This window comes from Schistocerca cancellata, chromosome 8 (assembly GCF_023864275.1).
Source record: "Schistocerca cancellata isolate TAMUIC-IGC-003103 chromosome 8, iqSchCanc2.1, whole genome shotgun sequence".
NCBI classification, from domain to species: domain Eukaryota; kingdom Metazoa; phylum Arthropoda; class Insecta; order Orthoptera; family Acrididae; genus Schistocerca; species Schistocerca cancellata.
This window is the reverse complement of record NC_064633.1, coordinates 83,361,744-83,385,073: the sequence shown is the minus strand read 5'-3', so window position 1 is coordinate 83,385,073 and position 23,330 is coordinate 83,361,744. Positions and strand designations below refer to the sequence as shown.

General features: G+C 38.5%; 1 protein-coding gene across 1 annotated transcript in view; it reads right to left on the bottom strand.

Moving 5' to 3' along the window:
• LOC126094937 (1-phosphatidylinositol 4,5-bisphosphate phosphodiesterase-like) overlaps positions 1–23,330 on the bottom strand; it is a 524,263-nt gene that overhangs the window by 259,562 nt on the left and 241,371 nt on the right. Inside the window, exons 10-11 of the mRNA XM_049909585.1 lie at positions 20,077–20,170; positions 13,734–13,898 (exon numbers count right to left, since the gene is read on the bottom strand). Coding sequence (XP_049765542.1) covers positions 13,734–13,898; positions 20,077–20,170 — 259 coding nt within the window. The remainder of the gene's footprint in view (positions 1–13,733; positions 13,899–20,076; positions 20,171–23,330) is intronic.

The following is a 23,330-nucleotide window of genomic DNA, read 5'->3' as shown; positions in this document are numbered from 1 at the left end:
TCCTATATAACTCCTCCTCCTTTAACTGAGCCTATTAAACTACAACATATCAATATGTTTTTTTTAGTGCTGATCCACATGAGAGAGCTTAGCGCTCGCCAAATCTGAGAAAAGAGATAAGTGTAAGAAGCAAATGATACGTCTAATGAAATATAAGAAAATAAAATGTAAATGTGTTATGGGTACCCATCAGCAAAGAGAGTTAATGTTTCAGGTAACAATTTGGTTTATTTTTGACCACTTGCATATTCAAATGTTTGTCTGTGTATAGAAATGAAAATAAACTTGCTATTAAGGGACTTTAAGGACACATAATAACAAATAAAGGAAAGAAACCTATTGTTATGCAAAGAATAGTTTTGTTAGTGCTCTGAGATGTTTTTAATTGATTGGATAAGTTGGTTTATACTATATCTTTTGTCTCAGTGGCAGGATCTGTACTGTAACTTGGGGTTCATGGGATAACATGTTACACTTTTATCCTCTGAGACTGACAAAAGATATTTGTGCAGGTTGAAAATGTGGCATTAGATAGTTTTTAAGTGTGGGACATCCCACTGTGCACACTCTTGTTTTGCCGGCTGGAGTGGCCGAGCGGTTAAAGGTGCTACAGTCTGGAACTGCACGACCGCTATGGTTGCAGTTTCGAATCCTGCCTCGGGCATGGATGTGTGTGATGCCCTTAGGTTAGTTAGGTTTAAGTAGTTCTAAGTTCTAGGGGACTTATGACCACAGCAGTTGAGTCCCATAGTGCTCAGAACCATTTTGAACACTCTTGTTTTATAAATGTGAAGGTGAAATGTGAGTCATGTTAGCTCTGGACATCACCAATGCATGACAGCGAGTAATCCCCTTCACCTGCTGTGGTGGAGCACTTGTTCTTTGGGTGTCACAGCTTGACAATGCCTTGGAGGCCAAGGAACAAACAAGTAGGTGCAAGAATGTAAATGATTAAAAACAGTTGAAACTTGGTTAATAAAAATGCCATTGATTGATTGAATGGACTCTATAGCTGGTATCAAAGCAAGTCACATATATGTTGTAATCTGTCACTGAGCTATGAAGTTAGATAGATCTGTTCACCCACTATTGTAACTGAATCTGTGTTAGGATAATAAAGTACATAAAATCCAGAAGAGTTGAATCTACATTGTTTACATCATTTGGTAGCTTTGACAGATTAAAGCTCCCTTCCAGCACCCTCACACTGCAAAAAGATGAATAAGTCCAACCACTGGCTGGATCACAAACATGATTAACTACAAGAGCAGTGACTGGAATTTATTTATGAGGTAAAGTGAACATACATGCTTCTGGGTGACAGTGTTCCTGAGGGGCAACATTTCATTAACCGAACACTATGAAACACCTCAAAAACTGATGCCATGATTCACTCCCATCCCTACGGAAACCACATTGTCAGCTGTCATCAACACACATTTTATGATGTGCTAGAAAAATCTGTGGGGAATCAACCTTAATGAGTGATTTACACACATTAAATTATATACTGTTAAAGAAAAGAGAGCTTTGTTGCAAAATCATTTCACAAACAATTATATAAATTATGAGCGAGTTAGTTTACATATTTCTAAATGGATTCCAAGTTTCTTGTGCAATCTGTAAAATGAAACTGTAAATTGTGGTATTTTGAGTATTTAAGCAAAAATTGTGTGGTGAAAGGAAAAGGTGATCTATTACATCAGACTTTAACAAAACAGTTTCATTTAAAAATAAATGAGTGTGTTTCAGTTTCAATGTTAAAAATGTGGTTGAAAGAAAAGGTTGATTATCATGTGAAAGTGATATTATGTAAAGTTTCAAAAATTATAATGTATAAATGGTAACCAATGGCCAACTTAACCAATGAACAGTCAGGCAGGCAAAATCTGCACCTTAATCAGTTCTGTTGGAGTTAAGCTTGTATATAAACAAGGCACATGGTACATTGGTATTACTAAATAACCTGTTTATTTCAAAAGAAAATCCCAGTCAATTTAATACTTGTAGTAGACCAACAATCCAGCAAATAGTTAAATGCTGGAGTACACTCTTCAATGACAGTGTGTTCTGACGCAGTCAACAGTAAGATAAGTAAAAATTTATTTTTAATTCTATTTCTCACACAATTTTATCGTAAATGAAATAAGTCATACATGTTACAAAATAATGAACTTACTAATTTATATTTTTGAGCCTGAGTAAACTGTAACAATATGAAGAGACAGAATAGATGGCCAGTACTTATTCTCAAAAGGCAGAAGTCTTCTGATGGACAAATTTAATCCCAGCTTTAGGAACTATTAATCATTCCTCATAGAGGGAAGAGGGATAGGTTGGGGACCGTTAGAAAGGAGTAGTAGGTCACTCAGATCCCAGGATGAAAGTGGCCCACTTGCTGTCATCATTGGGGGAAGGGTGTTGGGAGGGAGGGAGAGGGAGGGGTGTAAGGAGGGACAGAGGGAGGTTGAGGGAGGGAGGGAGGGGGAGGGAGGGAGGGGGAGGGAGGGAGGGAGAGGGAGGGGTGTAAGGAGGGAGGGAGGGAGGGAAGCTAAGATTAGTATTTTCACTTTTAAATGTATCTATTGGCATTATTATAACTTTATCTTCTGAAGTTAAGCACAGGCTAGACATTTTGTGTCTTGGGAATTTTACTGCTGAGTTACACAATCACACACTTTGAAGAGTCTGTTTTACATACTAAATTCGCTTCATAGTATGTTGTCACTGATGGTTGCAGTATCATGTATTTATAATAGGAGTGCCATACTTCTTAAAACTAGAGAAGATGTAATCACAATTAGTGTAAAAACCATTTTGAATTGGCAACCTTAGAATTAACAAAGCTAGACTTCCATAATAAGTTCATCATTCTGTGTGTTTACTGCTCACTGATGATAATATGGACACTTTCCTCAATAATTTAACTGAAATTCTCTCAGCCCAAAAAAATAACATAATGATATGTGGTGACATGAAAACAAAGACAGTTATTGAGGATAAAATTAGTAATAATTTCCTACAGATTTTGAATGCTTTCCTTGTGGTACAAATGGTCAACACTGTTACCAGGGTACCAAAAAGTTTAGCATTATTCTTAGATCATGTACATACAGATACTGACCATGAAACTTGTGAAACCCAAAAAATTGTTTGCCTATGAAAGGATCTTTTTGGAACATAAAATACATGCTTCTTCTAGGGCACTGGTAAATCAAACCTGGGACGAAATGCACATGGATTACAATACTGATGCTAAGTTCTCTAAATTCTGTACATTGTTCAAATTAATTTTTGAGGAGACATTTAGGAAAGTAGCCATTTCAACAACAGCACCTAAAAAAAAAAAAAAAGAAAAAGGTAACGGTGGGTATTAGAAAGTTCTCTCAACTACATCAATATCTCAGTTCTTTACCAAAACACCACACTAATTGACAGTTCCTGGATTACTGCCACAGGTACAGAAATATAAGGGTGTGAGTGGTGGGGGGGGGGGGGGGGGGGGGGGGAGCTGCACTGCTTGCGGTCAAAAAAAAATGTCAATAAGGAAATAATATATAATGCAGAAAATAAAGGCAAAGTAGCACAGGATGTCATTAAACATGAAACTGGAAATGGCAGACATAAGTATAATAGCAAACATGGGAATAGTTATCAAAAATCCATAGGAACTGACTAATTTTGTAAGTGACTATTTCTCAAGTACTGCAGAGAAGCTTAACACATGTAGCACTCACAATGAATAACACAGCAAGCACAATGGTGATGTTCACCACAGACCTTGAAGGCAGGAAGACAACACAGAAATTAAAAAATAAGAACTCAGCAGGCATACAAGAGGTTCCAATCTGTTCTGAAGGCATGCATGGACAACAAACAAGTGTAATCAACAAATATAATAAATAAGTACTTTAGTTTGGGTATTTTTCCAGAATGCCTAGAGCATGCTCAAGCTGTGGCCTTACTAAAAAAAAATGCTGTGGAGAAAATACAAAACAGAACCAGTTCACTACCATCAGCAATCTCAAAAGGAATTAATCAATCATGAAAAATAGACTAATGCAGTACCAGAGTAAGTACAAGTTTCTTAACAAAGCATAATTTAGTTTTCCAAAAGCATAAAGTACAATACTGGATATTACAGAGTTCACAAAAGAAGTAAGGAAGAAGAAAGTAGAATATTGTCAAATGATATTTCATAAAACCCAACGGAATTCTGGTCATATTTAAAAGCTGTTAGTGGCAACAAAGTTAGTGTCTAGTCCCTAATGAATGAGACAGGAACTGAAATTGAGGATAGCAAAGAAAAAGCTGAAATGCTTAACTCCATTTTCAAATGTTCCTTTACAAAAGAAAACCCAGGAGTATTGCCCCAATTTAATCCACGCACTATTGAAAAGATGAATGAAATAAGTTTAGTGTCAGTGGTATTGAAAAACAGCTAAAATCATTAAAATTGAACAGAGTTCCAGGGCCTGATGGAATCTCTGTCAGATTTTACACTGAATTTGTGACTGAATTAGCCCCTCTTTTAACTATGATCTATTGTAGAGTCCTCCAACAAAAAATCATGCCCAGTTCTTGGAAAAAGGCATAGGTCACACACACCTGCAGATGATGCAGTTATCTGTAATGAAGTGCTGTTTGAAAGAAGTTGCATAAATATTCAGTCAGATATTGACAAGGTTTGTAAGTGGTGCAAAGATTGGCAACTTGCCATCAGTGTTCAGAAATGTAAAATTGTGCATTTCACAAAATGAGAAAATAGACATCAATGAGTCTCTGTTGGAATTGGCCAACTCATATAAATACCTAGGTGTAACACTTTGTAGAGATATGAAATGGAATGATCACAAAGGCTCAGTCATGGGTAAAGCAGGTGGTAGACTTTGGTTTATTGACAGAATACTGGGGAAATACAGTCAGTCTACAAAGGAGATTGCTTACAAATCACTCGTGTGACCAATTCTAGAATGTTGCTCAAATGTGTGGGACCTGCACCAAATAGGACTAACAGGAGGTATTAAATATATAAAGAGAAGGCGAGCATGAATGGTCACAGATTTGTTTGATCCATGGGAGGGTGTCACAGAGACACTGAAGAATTTGAACTGGGATACTTTTTAAGATAGACAAACTACCTTGAGAAAGTCTAGGAATGTTTCAAGGACCACCATTAAATGATAACTCTAGGAATATATTACAACACCCTATGTATCACTCACATAGGGATTGCAAGGAAAATATTAGAATAATTACTGCATCACAAAGACATTAAAACAATCATTCGTTCCATGCTCCATACATGAATGGAATGGGAAGAAACCTTAATAACTGGGACATACCCTATGCCATGAACTACAGAGTGGTTTATCAGCTTTTGATCAGAATATGATATGCAATCTGAATTGTCCAAAACTTTATATTCCTACCCATCCACAAACTAAAAGTATATGAAATACTGTCACTCAAGCTACTGTTCTCACTGATCCAGCTATTGGAGAGGTGTCTCTCATAACTTGTGTACCAATGGTCCCAACTGATTTACCTATTCATTTTAAGTGACTTCAATTCACAATCAAAGTTTCATTTGCAATAACAATAAATGAGGCTCAAGGTCAAAGAGAGGTGTAAGAAAACAGAGGAGGGAGGGTAAGAGCAAATGGACATAGAAAAGGTGTAGGAGATGGACAGAGAGAGGGGGAGACAATGGTGGACAGAGAGAGAGGAGGGGTGGAAGACGAGAGAATGGGGGGGGGGGGGGGGAAGAGTTTACGATTTATATATGATCCCCATACATATTTAGCAATTGAGAAGCATTGTCAAGTTCACTAATCATATAATAAATTTCCTTTCTCATACAGCACAATGTATAGCACACTAGCTTGCAAATGGGGAGGTGAACCAGACATAGAGTGAAGTTGTGTGGTGGATTAATGATTGTGATCTGATACAATGGTAAGCCTGAGAGTGATTTTAAGGCAGTTTCTCAAACTTATTTATGTGGTACCACATGGTGATACCACCCCACAGATGTTCGACAGCTGGTAACATAACTGCACATTTCCGTTAGATGCCGATAGCAGTCTTGTGGGATCTGGCGTACCATATTTACTCGAATCTAAGCCGCACTTTTTTTCTGGTTTTTGTAATCCAAAAAACCGCCTGTGGCTTAGAATCGAGTGCGAAGTAAGTGGAAGTTCTGAAAAATGTTGGTAGGTGCCGCCACAACTAACTTCTGCCGTCGAATATATGTAGTGCTACACAGGCATGCTTTGCAGGCACAAAGATAGATACTGTTGCCAAAACCTCTGTGTCAGTAAATAAATTTAAAGAAAAAGGTGGAAGACGAGCTTTTTTTTCTCTGCCCCGAGTTTTGATCACTGCATTTTCATACATTATCCAATGAAGTAAATACAAATTCCGTACTGTTCATCTTCGAACGTAGCAGCTTTTCAATGTACTAACAAAATCCAGCTGGCAAAACTGTTTGGGATGTTTGTCAATATGGCCAACTCTACGTTCTGAATTTTTTCCTACCTGTGAGAAGAGATGGTTGGTAATAGGAACTTTTATGTATTGTGAATCACATGCTGTATTCTCTTCACCATAATAATAATATGAATATAAACATTTTGCCATGTATTCTTTTGTGTGTGCTGCTATCTCATTTAAATCCTGTCTGCCTAATAAACTACGAAACTAGAGTGAGACAACAGCAAACGCGGAAGAATATACATATCATGTCATGTTTACATTTGTATTATTCTTATGCCTAATAGTGATACAGTCAGAAATGAAGCACAGCAATTGACTAGATTTTTAAATCTAAGATGACTCTAATTTATGTGCAGAATGTAATGTACTAAAGAGGCACCTGCAAAGATTTTCAAACGGAGAAAAATTTTCACTAGACTCTTGTTCAGAACATCTTCTATTATACGCAGTCTATTATTTAGTTCTTGTTGATCATTATCAAAGAAAGCAGCAGTGTAAGTAACAACAAATAGCAGTCTCTTGCCATTGTTTCGCTAATGAGACAATTCCTCTCCTTTTCTTCTTCTTCTTCTTCTTCAAGCCATGCCGCGATCTGCGACAGGTTGTAAACGCTCATTATCAGAATGCGACAAACAATGCATGACACAGTACAGTACTGCATTTTCAGCTTAGAGTGATGTAAACACCTATAACAAAGAGAACGGCACTCATCAGACAAAAAAAAAATATGCTATCAATTCAAACCAGATGAAGCACGTGAAAAAGGAAGGGTACCCATAGAAATTCAGACGGAGTGCCTGACGCATAGCAATGGCTACCTGGTAAAGCTTAACTGCTAAGCTTACGACTCAAACCAAACTACTATAGCTGTATCATCATTCATTCGACCTAAATTGTGTCTCATATTACAATGGACCAACTTTCTTTTGATTTGGAGGTGCGGTCAAAAACTTTTCTCTCCTCTTGAATTTCGAGTCTCAAATTTCAGGTGCGGCTTAGCTACGGGAAAATTTGTTTTCCTTGATTTTGAGTCTCATTTTTCAGGTGCGGCTTAGATTCGAGTGTGGCTTGGATTCGAGTAAATACGGTACCCAATGGTGCATGCCCACTGAGTCAGTGCATGCCCACTGAGCCACAACTCCAAGGGCTCTGGACTACAAGCACCCTCTTCTGCCACGATACAGGACTGCTGGTGGCAGCCGCTGAGCCGACCTCTGTTTGGAGCCACTTTTCCACCTGACACTACTCGGACGCTACCCAGTCGTGATTCCAACTCAATTCATTTGTACTTACAACGGGGAGTCTCATCACTGTTGACATTGCGATAGCCGGACTCTGTTTCTTGCTGCATTTTTTGTAATTAGTCTTCATTCACTTGGAGAAATAAAAGTCATGTAAATCTTCTGTTTGTTGTATTAATTTGTTTATTAATCATTCCTGCTCCCATCCAGCTTTCCTAAGACAGTTGCCATGCGACTCTGTAGCCCACCTCTCATTGCCATTGTGTACACAGTCGCACACAACAAATCATGGTGAATGGCGGCAGTCCCTATGTGTGCGAATCATCCTGTTGACTTTTCCCTGTTCTGTCATCTCTTTCAACTGCTTCGTTTTGGGTATCCAATGTTTCCCTTGCTTGTATTCTTTATGTTCTAGGTTTCACGGTTTTCGTTTTGTACCCCTTTCTGCTCTCTCTGGGCTATTTTTACTTTTTGCTGTTTGCCTTCGCAAGTTGGTTGTTACTACAGCTACCAAGCCACAATCGCCTGCTGCACTGCCTACAGCCACTTTATTCAGTTTCAGATTCAACAAGTGGCACAACTGCTTGAAGTGATGAATCACTTCATGACAATGCAGATGACTTCACACAAGACACCAGAACCAACAGCAGCACAACCGCCTCAACTGCCTGTATATGTGCTGCCATTTTGTGAGTTTGACAAGGCGAAGCAAGACTGGACAGAATACCTTGCACAGTTCAATGAACACATTGCAGCATATCACATACAAGGTACTGATGCACATTCTTATTTCATAGCCATGGAGGGACTGACTGTTTATAGGCTGTGTGCCAAGTTATTTCCCAAGTCCTGCTCTGAACTGGTATGATCTGATGACCTATTGCAAGGGCTTACAATGTCTTATGAAGACAGGGTATAGGTGGTGGTTGCCTGTTGCAAATTCTTTAGATTGTGTAAACAAGGACAGACATACTGGCAGTGTGTGACCAAACTGCAAGGCCTTGTTAGACAGTGTAGATTCAAAGGTGACTGTGGCAAATACTTCAGTTATGCAATGATTTGGGGTGCTATTACACACAATGCAGCTGATTCTCAAATTTGAGAACAGATTCATAAATACTCAGACCCTTCTTTGCAATAGGTTCTGCACACTCTGAATTATCAAGATTCCTGTGAAAGTGCTGCATACAGTTTTGAGGTAGCGCCTGTCTGTCTGTAGATAGCCATGACAAACAGGTCTCGCAGCCAGCTCATGAACAGCAACCCGGCTGACCGCAGCTACAGTGCTCAAGTCAACATGTGTCGCATCCGGCAGCACAAGGTGTGAAGCTGTACCTGGTAATATTGCACATGCTCGCTGACCTTGCCCCTTGTATAACGAAACTAGTCTCTCTTACTACTGTTGCACAATCAGTCCACTTGCAACTTCACACTGGAGCTTCAGTGACATTTCTCAATTGTGGCACTAATGAATTGCTTGGCAAACCTAAGTTGTACGCATTGCGACATATGCTGACAGTGTATAACAGCCAAGCCATTCCTGTCTTAGACACTTGTAGCCTTTCTGCAACTTTCCAAAATTTGATGAAGACAGTAACACTTACAGTGTTTTCTTTCCTAGACAGTGCTAATATTATTGGTCTGAATTCTTTTGATTTGTTTGGCTTAAGCAATCAGGTCAATGTATGTTCTGTTTCTTCCTTTGATTCTTGGGACAGAGTTGCTAAGTTATGTGCAGAATTTCAGGATTTGTTTTCTAAGGGTTTAGGCAAAGCCCATAATTTTCTGGCCATGTCACAATGAATGACAATGCACAGCAATGTTTCGTTAGAGCTCTTTGAGAATAGGTGGCTCAGGTACTTACTGCTTAACTAGAAAGTGCATTCAGACAATCTGTTACTGCCAGTCAGTGGGTGTCCGCTCTTGTTATTCTAAAGAAGCCATCTGGCAGATTCCGGTTGTGGACTGATTGTAAGAAAACTGTGAATCCTCAAACAGTCATTGACAGTTATCCCTTGTCAGACCCAGAAGAATTGATGGATAAATTGGGGCCAGTCATTATTTTTCCAGAACTGATTTATGCGATGCTTACTTGCAAATCCCTCTGGATGAGCAGTCAGAACAAATCTTTGAATTTAACATTCATCTGGGTCTCTTCAAATTTTTGAGATTGGCATTTGACAATGCATCTGCACCTACCATTTTTCAGCACTTTCTGATGCAGCTGGCTGCAAATGTTCCTTGTAGCTTGAATTATTTAGATGACATTGTCATCTTGAGTCACACTCCTGAAGAACACATGAGCAATCTTCACATTTCATGTGTCATCATCTGTGACTGGCCTCAAATGTAACAGAGACAAATGTGTGTTTTTCAGATAGAATTTAAGTGTTAAGGACACATCATTAACAGCCATGGTGCTCACCCATTGCAATCACATCTGCTTGCTATCCATCATCTTCTACTCCCATGCGATGTGTGGGAATTGCAGTCTGTGTTAGGGAAGCTCATTTATTACATCTGATTTATTCCTAACACCACACAAATTGTGGCTCCCTTGCATCACCTGTGCACAAAGAATGTTTCTTTCGTGTGGTCGCAAGAGTGTCAGTCCACTTTCTAGAAGTTGAAAGATGCTTTGCTTAGTGATCAATAACTTGTTCATTTTGATCGAGCCAAACATGCTGTCTTGGTTGTGGATGCTACCTCTTACAGCATTGGTGCAGTTTTGTTGCATGAATTTGATTCTGTTGACAGGCTTACTGCCTTTGTTGCAAAGTTATTGAACAAAGCTCAATGCAATTATTCACAAATTGAAAATGAGGATCTAATGAGCACCTATTGTGTCAATAAGTTTCTTCAGTATCTTTTTTGGCACAAGATTTTAATTGGTGACTGATCATAAACCTCTGCAATCTTCATTTAGCCCTTCTCAGTCAGTCTCAATTCACACAGCACATAAGCTGCAACAGTGGGCTCTTCTTTTGTTAAGTTACCAATATGAGACTGTGTACTGACATGCTTCTAAGCATGCCAAAGTAGATGCTCTTCCTCACCTCCCTGCTGGCCCTGATTCCACATCTGACGAGACCTCTGCTCCTCATTGGTACAATTAATGGACAAGACACAGACATTTTGCATAGCTTTTCACTTATTCACAGAAAAATTGCCCAGGTCTGAGCAGCGGATCCTGATTTGAAAATTCTGTTGCACCATATCCACACTGGTTAACCGTGTTCAACCAGGCACATTCCCAGTTCTGAAGTTTACCAATATTTTGCCCATCAACACATCCTTGTATTTCATCAAGGTATCATTTCACTTCACACCGATAATGACCAGTCATGTGTAGTGGTTACTCAGATTTTCCACCCTGACAAGCTTCATTTGCTTCACCAAAGTCACTGGGGTATCGTTTGCACCAAGCAATTAGAGCAATGCCACTGCACTTGGCACAGTCTATATGCATAAACTGAAGAGTCAACTTTTCAGTGCCAAACCTGTGCTGAATTTGTTATCCCCATCTCAGCAGTTCTTTGAGTGGCCCAAGCCTCAAGCACCTCGGCAATGTTTGCACTTGGATTTTGTGGGTCCTTAATGGGATACTCATTGGCTCATCTTCATTGAAGCTTTCAGCCAAATTTCCTGTTTTTGTTCCTATGCACTCTACTGCAGCTAGTTCCACCATCCAGACCTTTTCATTAATTTTTTGCCTTGAGGGATTGCCTGAAGTGATTGTGACTAACAATGGCCCTCAGTTTGTTGCTGCCGAGTTTGAACAGCTTGCAGTCCTCTAGCATTGACCACATCATGAGTGCACCACTCCATATGCAATCCAATGACAAAGCTGAACACTTTGTACAAACATTCAAGGAACAGATGCACAAACTTCATGCCACCCACACACAGGATCAAGCTTTGTTGCAATTCTTGTCTTCCTACTGCTCCCAGGAATGCGACAGACCATCGCCGGCGGAGTTATTACATGGTTGGCACCACCTCACATTGCTTCAGTTGCTGCACCCACCATGGTGGGTGATGCCCACTCTGCCCAGGCAGGCAAAGTGACACTAACAATTCGGTCTTTTACAGATTGTATGGCAGACGGAAGTGCTGGGAGGAGGCACCATTGTACGACGTATTCCACATTCTATGTTTCTCCTGCATGGCCAGAGGATTGCTGTGATACCACCAAAATCAAGCTTGTGCTTGTGACTTGTGTGATCCTGCTGCAGGTTTTATGGCTTCATATTCCATGCGTGCCTGGATGCAGCAGCACTCGCTGCATCCAGCTCCTGCCCGCCGCCACCGCTGTTTACCTTAGATGCTGATAGTGGTCGTGCAAGATCTGTGGTGAACCCAATGGTGCACGCCCACTGAGGCACACCTCTCATAACTCTGGACTACAAGCACCCTTTGCAGCTGTGATACAGGATGGCCGGCAGCAGCCACTCAGCCCATGTGTCTCGGAGTCACTTCACCATGTCACGCAACGTGGATGCTACCTAGTCACGGCTCTGACTTCATTTGTTTGTGCTTACTTCAGGGAGCCTGTTGACATTGTGATAGCTGGACATTCTGTATCTTGCTGCATTATTTCTATTGAGTCTTATTTTCACTTGGAGAAATACAAGTTAAATAAATATTCTGTTTGTTGTGTTGACTTTTTCACTAATTATTTCTGTTCCTCTCCAACTCTCCTATGGCAACAGTTGCTACACAACTCTGTGGCCCAAACCTCCTTACCTTTGTGTATGAAGTCATACACACCAGTGTTGATAAATGCTGGGCTGGTGCCCAAATTACACTTCAGAGAATACACATGCAGTTAAAATATGATAATACTTAGAACAAAAATTTGCATGAACAGACAGAATTTGCACAAGACTACCCTCCCTTAGGTTACCTTGATGACTGTGGTATCATAAATGGCATGGAATCCTACCACAAAGTTAAGTAACAATAACCCTGGACTAGAAGGGATAAGTGCCAAGGAAACAAAAGAAAGGAAGAATAAAATCACATAATAAATTCCCAAAGATGTAAAAACTATAGTAAAATACATCAGCAACTAAACACACTTCACACTACAAAATTAAAGATAACTTTGGGGATCCAGAGTAGAGAACAACTACAACACCCTGTCACATTACAATGTGTCCAAATCTATAGTGCTTAATACTAATGTTTTATCATTCTTCTGAGTTCAATATGTCACTTATTGTGAGAGCAATGCTGACTCACTTTTCCCAATGGACTGAAGGGAGGACATGGAGACAAGTATGGGGCATAGCAGCATGTTTAGAAGCCTGGAGTCAGTTTTCTGATAAGATGAAAGGGAATGCAAGGGACATAATAGTATATCCGTGGTCTTGGATTCACCAGTAGGTATCATTAGCCTAGCTTTAGTGGTTCTCAAATGGCATTTAATCAGGTATTCAGCTAGCACAAATGCAGTGACAGTGAAGAGAGATACAAAGATACAGTTCAAACCTACTTTTTTATATTCCACCCATGAAATTAGGATGTGCAGTTGTCAAAGACACTGACCTCATACTTGGAAGACTGGGGCTTTTTTACTGTCAGACCATTGTGGTTTAAGTTTTTGATGATTTTCTCGATTCATTTCAGGCAAATTCCAGGGTGGTTCCTTCAATAAAGCCCATGTGTGCTATCCTCATGAAAATATTCTTATATATTCTACATGTATGCATATTTTGGAGCTATTTATTGTCATTGGATTACAATGACAAATCCTATATTGTTGTCAGATGGTCCCTGGATAAAAAGATAAATAAATACTACTTCATACAAAACTGCAGTATTCTGTTCAGTCTATTTGATGACATCTTTTTAGAAAAACACTCAAAAATTTTTGTGACCTTTTCACTGCCTGTCCTTCATTTGTGTTTTTATAGTGGAACTGATTGTGTTCTCATAAGCAAAGGTAATTATTTCTAGTTTTACTAGTATAATACTTGGAGAAGGCCTCACCGGAAAATCTGGGAGTGGTTCCTTGAGCAGCAGATCACCCAGGATGTCATTGCAGTATCTGGCCAGTTTGTACTGTTGAGCCTTGCTGCAGTGGTTCTCAAGAGACAGGATGACGGGGTACTCCGATGTCACAAACGCAGTGTCCCGTATTGCATGTATAACATCCTGTCAGAAAAATCACTTCCAGTTCACACATCATAAAATTAGTTAACAAATCTGCAAAAATTCTTAAAAGTAAATACAATGTTACCTCATTGGTATGACCTAACATACAATTCCTGGGTCAATAAGGAGAGATATAAAATAACATGAAAATGAAATAGATGTGACTTTTGCTGGAACATGTAGAATAGTGGATATAGGTAAACTGGGCAGACGCTTACACTCAACATGGAATGCACCTAAATTATGATTGAAAAAGTATTCTGTGTGACAGGAAAAGTGGAATCATCACAGTAAAATATGACTTAAGCAAAATTCTCCATCACACAGGCAATGGGTATAGTTTTTTCGAGTAAAGCACAGAAAATTAATCCCTAGTGGTGATTCTGCTACCTTAGGATGCAAAGTTAAAATAACTTAACTGAAAGTCCAGTATGTAACAAATAAAGAAGAGCATTTAGGAATGTTTCTAAATGAAACTTTTCTTTATAGATAGTTCTTTATAGATTGTTCTGTAGGAAGACACACAAAGTGGTAGTTTAGGTATTTATAACAGAAATGATACAGCATGTGAAAATATCAAATGTGTTGATGATCTGAGTACCAAAGTGGTACCTGAGGCAGAAATGAATTTAAAACTACAGAAAAACAGCCAGATTATATCGACCCTGTATAGCTCACATGGAAGCAACATTGAAGAATTTTTAATTGTCTAGAGCTGCATCTCTCAACCTTGTTTTCCTTTGGTGCACACAAAAGTATATTTCAAACTTTTGTGACACCCCTATGTTTGGTTTTTTCCCTAGGGTTTTTTTTTTTTTTTTTGGGAACGATTATGAGGTATGTTTTACAAACTTATTTCATAAGACTCTTGAATAGGAATGTAAGGCATTTCTTGCAAATTGGGCTACTCCAAGAAATGATTTGGTGATAATTTTTTATTATAGGTGTTTTATATGACATTAAGGCTTTAAAAATAATTTTGTCAGATATTAAGACATTAAAAATCTTGTGATGCACCTGACATATAATAACGACATACTAATGTGTCACAACATGGCAGTCAAGAAACACTTGTCTAGAGGACGTACTGGAGACTATAAGGTTTTTTTTTCCTTAAAAAATGAGAAGAACACCATGTGTTGTGTTGTTTGTTGGAGACATTGACATAGAATCATTAAATAATAGCATTAAGTATTTGTATTATGTTGAGTTATGAGAGTATTACAGCTCAGCACCAACAAGAATTTATACAGATGTGCAGACATGCATTGATCATGTTCCCACAAAGATATGAAAGGAGGCAGCACACCTAATAACTTTAGAAAACCACATATCTGAGCACAGAACCCTTACTATAGAGATTAGTGTATGTAATACAGAGACAACAACTGTTCTGAATGAGAAATGGGAGATGTTTTATAAGCTATTCAATAAAACTTTAAACATGTCCTACAATAAAAGAACTAAATAAAGCTCTAAATGATAGTCCTGAGAAGTTCCCTCCTGAAATCAATGAACTGAAAAAGACCATGAAATATTGTTACATATGCTTCAAAGGAACTAAATTACAATACTTTTAACACAGTATGAACTTATGAAAAATTGCAGACACACCTTTACTAAACTTAAAATTTGGTAATATGCCTTTCAAATAACCAACTCCAGTTGTGTTAGTAAAACAGCCCAGAACATAATCTACAAAGACTGTGGAAAAAAACAAAACATTGTGAACAAAACAGCATAACATGAAAAGAAAGCACTTGAAATAATAAGTGACCCAGAAGAAGCATGACAGAAGTTTGTACAAAACTTCAGTACAATTGGCACAACTGAACTATATGACTGGGCCCTCATTTTAGAATACACTAGACAATGGTTCTCATCCAAGGCATTATGGAGAAAGATATCCTAGCAATCATCTAAAAAAATTGAGCTATTATGTCTTGTAGCTGGGGTGACATTTCAAATAAGCTGCTAAAGAAATGCAGAAGAGGGTTACTAAGTCACTGACACACTAAATAAATACCTTCCTCTATGATGGAAATTTCCTGACCTCTTGAAAATCACTTAAGATTCTGCCAGTGTATAAAAAGGAAAAAATGACTGACACAAAAAACTACACAATTAACTATCCAATCACAGGTGACTTTCTGATTTTTCTGTACAAAGATGTGGAGCAATTTTATTTGATAATTAGGACAGTTATAAGAACAGCATTGAAGTTTCAAGAACTGGCTTTAAATGAGACTTGAGGATGTGTAAAATGCGACTCCAGATGTTCCGAAGCAAGTGAAAAAGATTCAGCGGGAAACTAGTGACTTCTAATGTTCCAGAACACAAAATGATCTGATGATAAAATGTCAACTTTGACACACAAATAGCCCAGAAATTATATCTGATGTGATAACACCTTGCTCCACAGAATGTTTTGGAAAGAGCTGAACATACATGTGTGCATTGCCTACAGTCATAGTTGTTAACTACAGAACTTGGCCGTCTGCTACAAAAAGTAATATTGAATCTAACAGAGACACATTTCATTAAATATAATCTATTCTATAATTTACAGCCTAGCCTTAGGAAAGAGAGATCTACTGTAACGCTAATAGCAACTTTTACACATGGACATTAAACAAACTGGGTAATGGAAACAATGTAAAAGGCAACTTCCTGGGTATGAATAACACTTCTAATAGTATGACAATGAAAACAATCAATTAATGATAAAATTATTTAATTGGATGGATAAAATAATCTACTCACCAAGAGGTGGCAGAAAACACACTTAAAAGACTGTTGTGAATGGCAAGCTTTCGGAGCCAGTGGCTCCTTCTTCAGGCAGAAGGGTTGAAGGGGAAGGAAGAAGGGTGAAGGAAAAGGACTGGAGAGGTCTGGGAAAAGGGGTAGATTTTGGAAAAGTCTCCCAGAACCATTGGTCAGGGGAGACTTACTGAATGGGATGAGAAGGAAAGACTTATTGTTGGAGACCGCATCGGCCAAGATTTCAAATCCTGAGAGCTTGAAGGGAAGACAGGGTCATATGCAAGACGGAGATTACTTCTAAAACATCAAGCACGAGTTAATAAGAGTGATAAGCTAAGTGCACTGTACGTAATAGAAGTGGGAGGGGACAGTGAAAAATAGATGGGAAAGACAATGAAATAGGAAGAAAACTAAAACATAGTGAAACAAAGAGTAGTTACAGTGAAGAAAAGCTGAGATGGAAGAAATAAACGTAAATTAAGGCCAGGTGGGTGGCAAGAACCAAGGACATGTTTTAGTGCTAGTTCCCACTTGCAGAGTTCTGAGAAGCTGGTGTCTGGTGGAAGACTCCACATGGAGTGTGTGGTGAAACATGTGCCAAAGTCATGACAACTTTTCTTCATTGTAACTACTCTTTGCTTCACTCTGTTTTAGTTTCCTACATCTTTCATTATCTTTCCCATCTATTTTTCACTCCCTCCTCCCACCTCTATTACGTATAATGCACTTAGCTTCTCACTCTTATTAACTCATGCATGAAGTTTTAGTAGTAATATCTGTCTTGCACATTACCCTATCTTCCACCTTTAAGCTCTCAGGTTTTCAAATCTCATCCAATGCAGTCCCCAACAATCAGTCTTTCCTTCTCATCCCATACGGTGTCTCCACTGGCCTGTGGTTCTGGGTGACTTTCCCAAAATCAACCCCTTTTCCTAGACCTCTCCAGTCCTTTTCCTTCACTCTTCTTCCTTCCCCTTCAACCCTTCTGCCTCAAGAAGGAACCACTGGCTCCGAAAACTTGCCAATCACAACAGTCTTTTATGTGTGAGTTCTGCCACTTCTAATACTATGAATCATACCGTCTATCACATAAATGAGAAGAGTATGAGATATAAGGAGTAGTCTTAAAATTATTTGCCTTCTATTTAAAAGCCTGTAAACAGTGTGCTAAGTTAATTCATTAAAATAATGCACAGTCAGTAATGACGAAATCAACCTACAGGATGCTTCAATGTGGCATGCCTCAGAAAGGTATTTAGAGCATTTTCTATTCCTTCTGTATGTTAATGATTTCACTTAACAACAAAATTGCAAAGATGTAAGTTGTACAGATGAAACATCCATTATCAGCTGGGGCAGAGATTTGCAAGCTGCTGTCAACAGTAGTGAAATCAATTGCAGTAGTCAGTGAACTTACGTTACTGCAAATAAAACAATGGAAAATCCATGATGGAATACAACATGAAATGGATAGATTGCTGTTTACCACATAGAGGAGGTGTTCTGTGGAAGACAGACATACTGAAAGAAGACTGCTCGATATTATTAGCTATTGAACTAAGTTCCTCATCCGATGTAGACAGAACACACACATTTTCATACGTGGTCATTGTTGTATCTGGAGCTGAGGCCCAACTATGTTGAGCAGTGATCTTGGCTGGAGAAGGTAGTGGGGGTAGGGAAGATTCTGTAGTGTTGCCTATGGAAGTGAGCATGGATGTGGTGAGGACAGGATGTTTGGCTGCTATGTGGGGGTGAAATGACAGTAGAGGAGCAGAGAAGGGGAAGTTTTATGCAGGTCCACTGTTGTACAGGGGGGGGGGGGGGGAGCGGTGAGGAGGGGGGAGGAGATAGAACTTGTGTGTAAGAAACTGGAGTGGAATCAGGGAAAGGGACAGGGACAGATGGAGGACAGGAACTAGCAATGGCTGAGACCATGGGGTACAGGAATGAAGATATATTGCAGGGAGAGTTCCCACCTGTGCAAAGTTGGTGTTGATGGGAATAATCAAGATGGTATGGATCATGAAGCAGTCACTGATGTCAAGCACATCATGCTGGGTGGCAACGACCATTAATGCAGACATACAGCTTGTTGGTGGTCATATCCATGTAGAATACCACACAGTGGTTGCTGCTTAGTTGGTAGGCCGCATAGTTGATTTCACAGGCAATCCTAACTTTGATGGGATAGGAGATGTCTATGACGGGAGTGGAGTAGGTGGTAGTGGGAAGATATATGAGACTGGCCCAATAGCTGACAATATCGAACAGTCTTCTTTCAATGTGCCTGGCTGCCATTTAGTGTCTTGTCTATGTGATAAGTAGCAAGCTATCGATTTAATATTTCTTTATTACTGCAAATAAGCTACTTGTAAATGATGAAAAGACAATGACAACAAAATTCCTTTTTAATTATACTCTAAACATAAATGCTGCTCAATTTACACTTCTGCTGGCATTCAGCCATATAAACATACACAATTTTTTGGGATTAATACTGGATAAACATCTGAGTTGGAAGGAGCACATTAGGTTATATTTGTAAGAAAGTCAGTATAAGAATGTACATATTAAAACAGGTCTCAGCATTCTAGAACCATGATCCCTTAAGGCAAAATTTTTGGACCGATAAATTTGCATCAGCAGTCTATGTAGACAAGCCTTTTAGATTATAAAAGAGTCAGTATGCATGGTAGCTAAGGTAAACAAGAGAGAACCTTGTAATGAAATTTTCAAAAAATATAAGATACTGACCCTCTACCTATGTATATCCAGCAGACAATGATGTTTTTGAAACTATAGTCAGTACATAATGTAATGAACAGCAACATGCATAACTACAACATACGGGGAAGCGAAAATTTTCACAGAATCACACATAATAAAAAGGCTGCAGATGCAATCAACATACAAAAGGGACTTTTTTTTTACAATAGACTACTATCTTATTTTAAGATAACTGATTTAAATACCGTAAAGAAGCACCTTTTAACAGAGAAACACTTATGTTCAATAGAAGATATCAAATTTTAATGTGCACTTGTAAAACTGTTAGTGTACTTAGCAACAAGTTTGTCTTTTAAACATAAAACATAACTTCTGACCCTCACTTTTGATATTAAGGTATGTATTCCACTTTTATATCATAAGAGAATTACAAATAGTACAACCTTGTATCTCATCATGTATATAAACTAAAGCTATGACAATGCCCAAAAACTGATTGTTATATGCACAGTAAATAAACAAATAAACAGATAAACATGTGCCAAGCTCAACTGTTACAACACATACGAAACAGCAATTTATAAACAATGTACTTAGGTACAAAATAATATAAGAACACATAACTTGTTTATCTTTTCAATGTCAAACTTAGTTACAACAAAATCTTTGAAAAGTTTGGAATCACCTTGAACAAAATATCTGTACATGCTGCTCTGCCATGTGTTATTATTGGTTCTTCATCATCCCTCGTTCCATCCCAACAGTCTAATTCAATGCACCTGTGAATAATTAGAGTAATTTGCAAGAAGACCAGTTTAAAGAAGAAATAAAAAATTAGTATTATGTAAGTAGAGTTAATACCTAATAATGGTGATTAGTATATTGCCATTCTGACAAAAGAGAGAGAAGCCGGGAGACCGCATCGCTGCTAACACAAGCATTTTCTACTGCATCAAAGACGGGGCAATCTGTGAAATTGGCAATGTGCTTCACCTACTTAGCTGCAACCGCTGTACAGCATTCTATATGGGCATCACTACTAACAAGCCGTCTGCCTGCAGCTGCGAAAATGTGTTCAAGACACAGCTGGACCACCCAGCTGCAAAGCATGCCACGCAAAATGATGTGCTTGACTTTAACAACTGCTTCATGTACTATGCCATTTGGATTCTCCCCACCAATACCAGCACTTCTGCAGTGTGCAGGTGCAACATATTCTTCATTCTCGTCATAACCCCCCCCCCCCCCCCCTCCCCCCGGCCCTCTGATCTCAACCTTTGCTAGTCGCTGTCCTCCACATGCCTCAAATACCCTTCCATATTCCCAATTCAGCCCCAGATATGCCTTCTTCCTCCAAAGCGCACCTCAATTTTCCTTTCCCCATGTCTGCTTCACTCCTCTCCCTCATCCACCCTTCCAGCACAGCCTCCTAAAATGCCACTGGACAGTCAACCATCCTGTCCTTCCACATCACTGCACACTCCAATGGAAGATGTGTATTACGAACATCTGACAATGCACTTTGTCTGACAGCTAACCTAACAGTCTATTTTTAAATGTGCCGTTTGGATGCTCAACACACTCTATATGTGGTGAGTAATAATCTATTCATATTGTTATTCCATCCTGTCTTTCCCTTTCTTTTATTTGTACCAAACACAGAAATGTATTTGACTGGCTGCAAGAATGGTCTATCCTTTGAACACTGTACTGGGTTAGTAGACATCATTGATACAAAATAATGACAGCAGCAAAACTAAACTGGGTGATAGTGGTTTCCAAATAAGATTCCACTGTAGGATGAACTGTTTAGTACTGACAAGAGAGATCTTTATTGACTAATAGTATTTTGTGGGCCAAAGTAATGATTAATGGTTTGTGTGGAAGGAACTGTAGTAGCCAAATATTCATATGGTTGTAGTTGCTGGTGTCACAAATTGTATCAGAAGCTATCTCAATTCTGTCCATGTCATCTTGCTAGTTGGCTGAAAGTGCTCCCACAGGTTATTGGGTTGTTGTTCTTGTTTAGTGGGGAACTGGGTGGTCTTGTGCTATCTTGACCAAGGTACTGACTCGAGTGCATATTGTTTGATTTACAGGTGCTAGCGCATTTACAACTGGAGTTACTTTGCTTGTTAATATTGACTTTTCCCACAATTGAGTTGATCCTGCTCTTACCAATGTTTAATGTAAAACCCAGTAAAGAGGAACTATCAAATGAACAGCATGTAACAAAACTGAGACTTGATTAACTATTAAAGGACTATTAAAGACAAGTGGCCAAATTTCATTTCAGGAATTGTAGTGGGTTGCAAAACGCCAACACCTGAAGAAACAGAGATTTGCTCCAAGGACCAAATAGACCGTGGCATGTAGGATTCCCCCGCTTACTGTTTTCTGGCACTTGCATACAAACTATGTTTAACTGTACTGAAGCATCCAGAGTTCAAATAATAGCATTGCAGAAGAGTAAATTGAAATAAAGAATTTGTGTTAATAATTCATTTCAGTAGATAGTAACAATTATGGTCTCTTATCGAAATATTTTGATACTACATATCAACTAAAACTAATTCTACTATTTTGCCAAGGAAAGTTAGAGTCGCCAATTACTGATGAGTTAATTTTATTAAAGGTGGAGAAAATCCATATGGGAAAGTAATTAACATGAATTACATAACAAAAAGTGAGAGCATTCATATCTTTGGTTGGTGACATGTAAGTTGGTCACATAATTTGCTATTAACATAGTTAAAGTGGGGACAGAAAGATAATTACATAAATAATGCAAGCAAAAGAATTAAAATCACTGCTAATTGGGAAATGAGTTTTGTTTAGAATGCAAACATTTGTTTATGTGATTCTTTTCTGTAGTTGCAGGTAATCAGAGGCTTCATTATCATTGCAATATATTATGACCAGCTAACAAAGTCACAGAAATTTTGAATTAAGGAGAGATATTTTTACAATAAAAGAAAATATTTCCATATGATCTTAGTTACATCATATTATAAAGAAAGAGAGATCAATTTTTCTCATACCAATATTAGGAGAAAAAAATTAACATCAAATTAAATTACCAATACTCTGTAGCAGTTGAGGGTTATCTCTGACTACATACTCAAAGATATAATTTATTTGTCACAGTTGAATTTATTGCAGTACACAAAAGAGAGAAATTTTCACATATTTCATTACGAAGACTTTTTTCAAAGTTTTTCTTGTAAGTAAATGTTTGTCTATAAAAGTGCTGCCTCTTAGTATTAGTCTGAGCTGAGCCGATTTGTTAACTGTTCATTAGTCTTGAGAAGGACCTGTAATAATTGACTTGTTAACCTAAGTTGTATAAGCCTGCATTGTGTATTGTAAAGTACAGCATGTTTATATGTTTTGAGCCTAAGTTTCCCTTCCTTACAAGAAACAATCTATAGTCATGATAAGAGAGTAGGATTGTGTAGCAGTGTTTTACTTTTCAACATTCAATAACAAACTGTTAGAACTCTCAACAATCCTGGAACCTAACAAGAAAAGTAAGGGATAAAATTTTATGAAATCTTCTATTCTAATCACTGCACATATTTCTGGTGTGCTTGATGGAAGATGAAACAGAGTAGTAGCAAATCAGGAAGCTAGTGAAACACAGTGTAGTATATTGTACTGTGGCTCACTCTGTTGCAACATCTTAAACATAAACAGGACCCTGGTTTACGCACCAACATAGTACATCACCCATCACCACATATGGGAGGGTACTGAGCAGCAACATATGGACCCAATCAACATCTGAGCATCATGATGTGCAGAGCACCAGCTTACAGTGACTTATTCCATTAGTTGTGGAAATACTCAACAGTGCAGCATTTGTCAATCACTCACATATTAGGAAGATCTGTTCTGCCAGCAGCAAATACTCATCCATACACTTCTTGTATTGTTCGG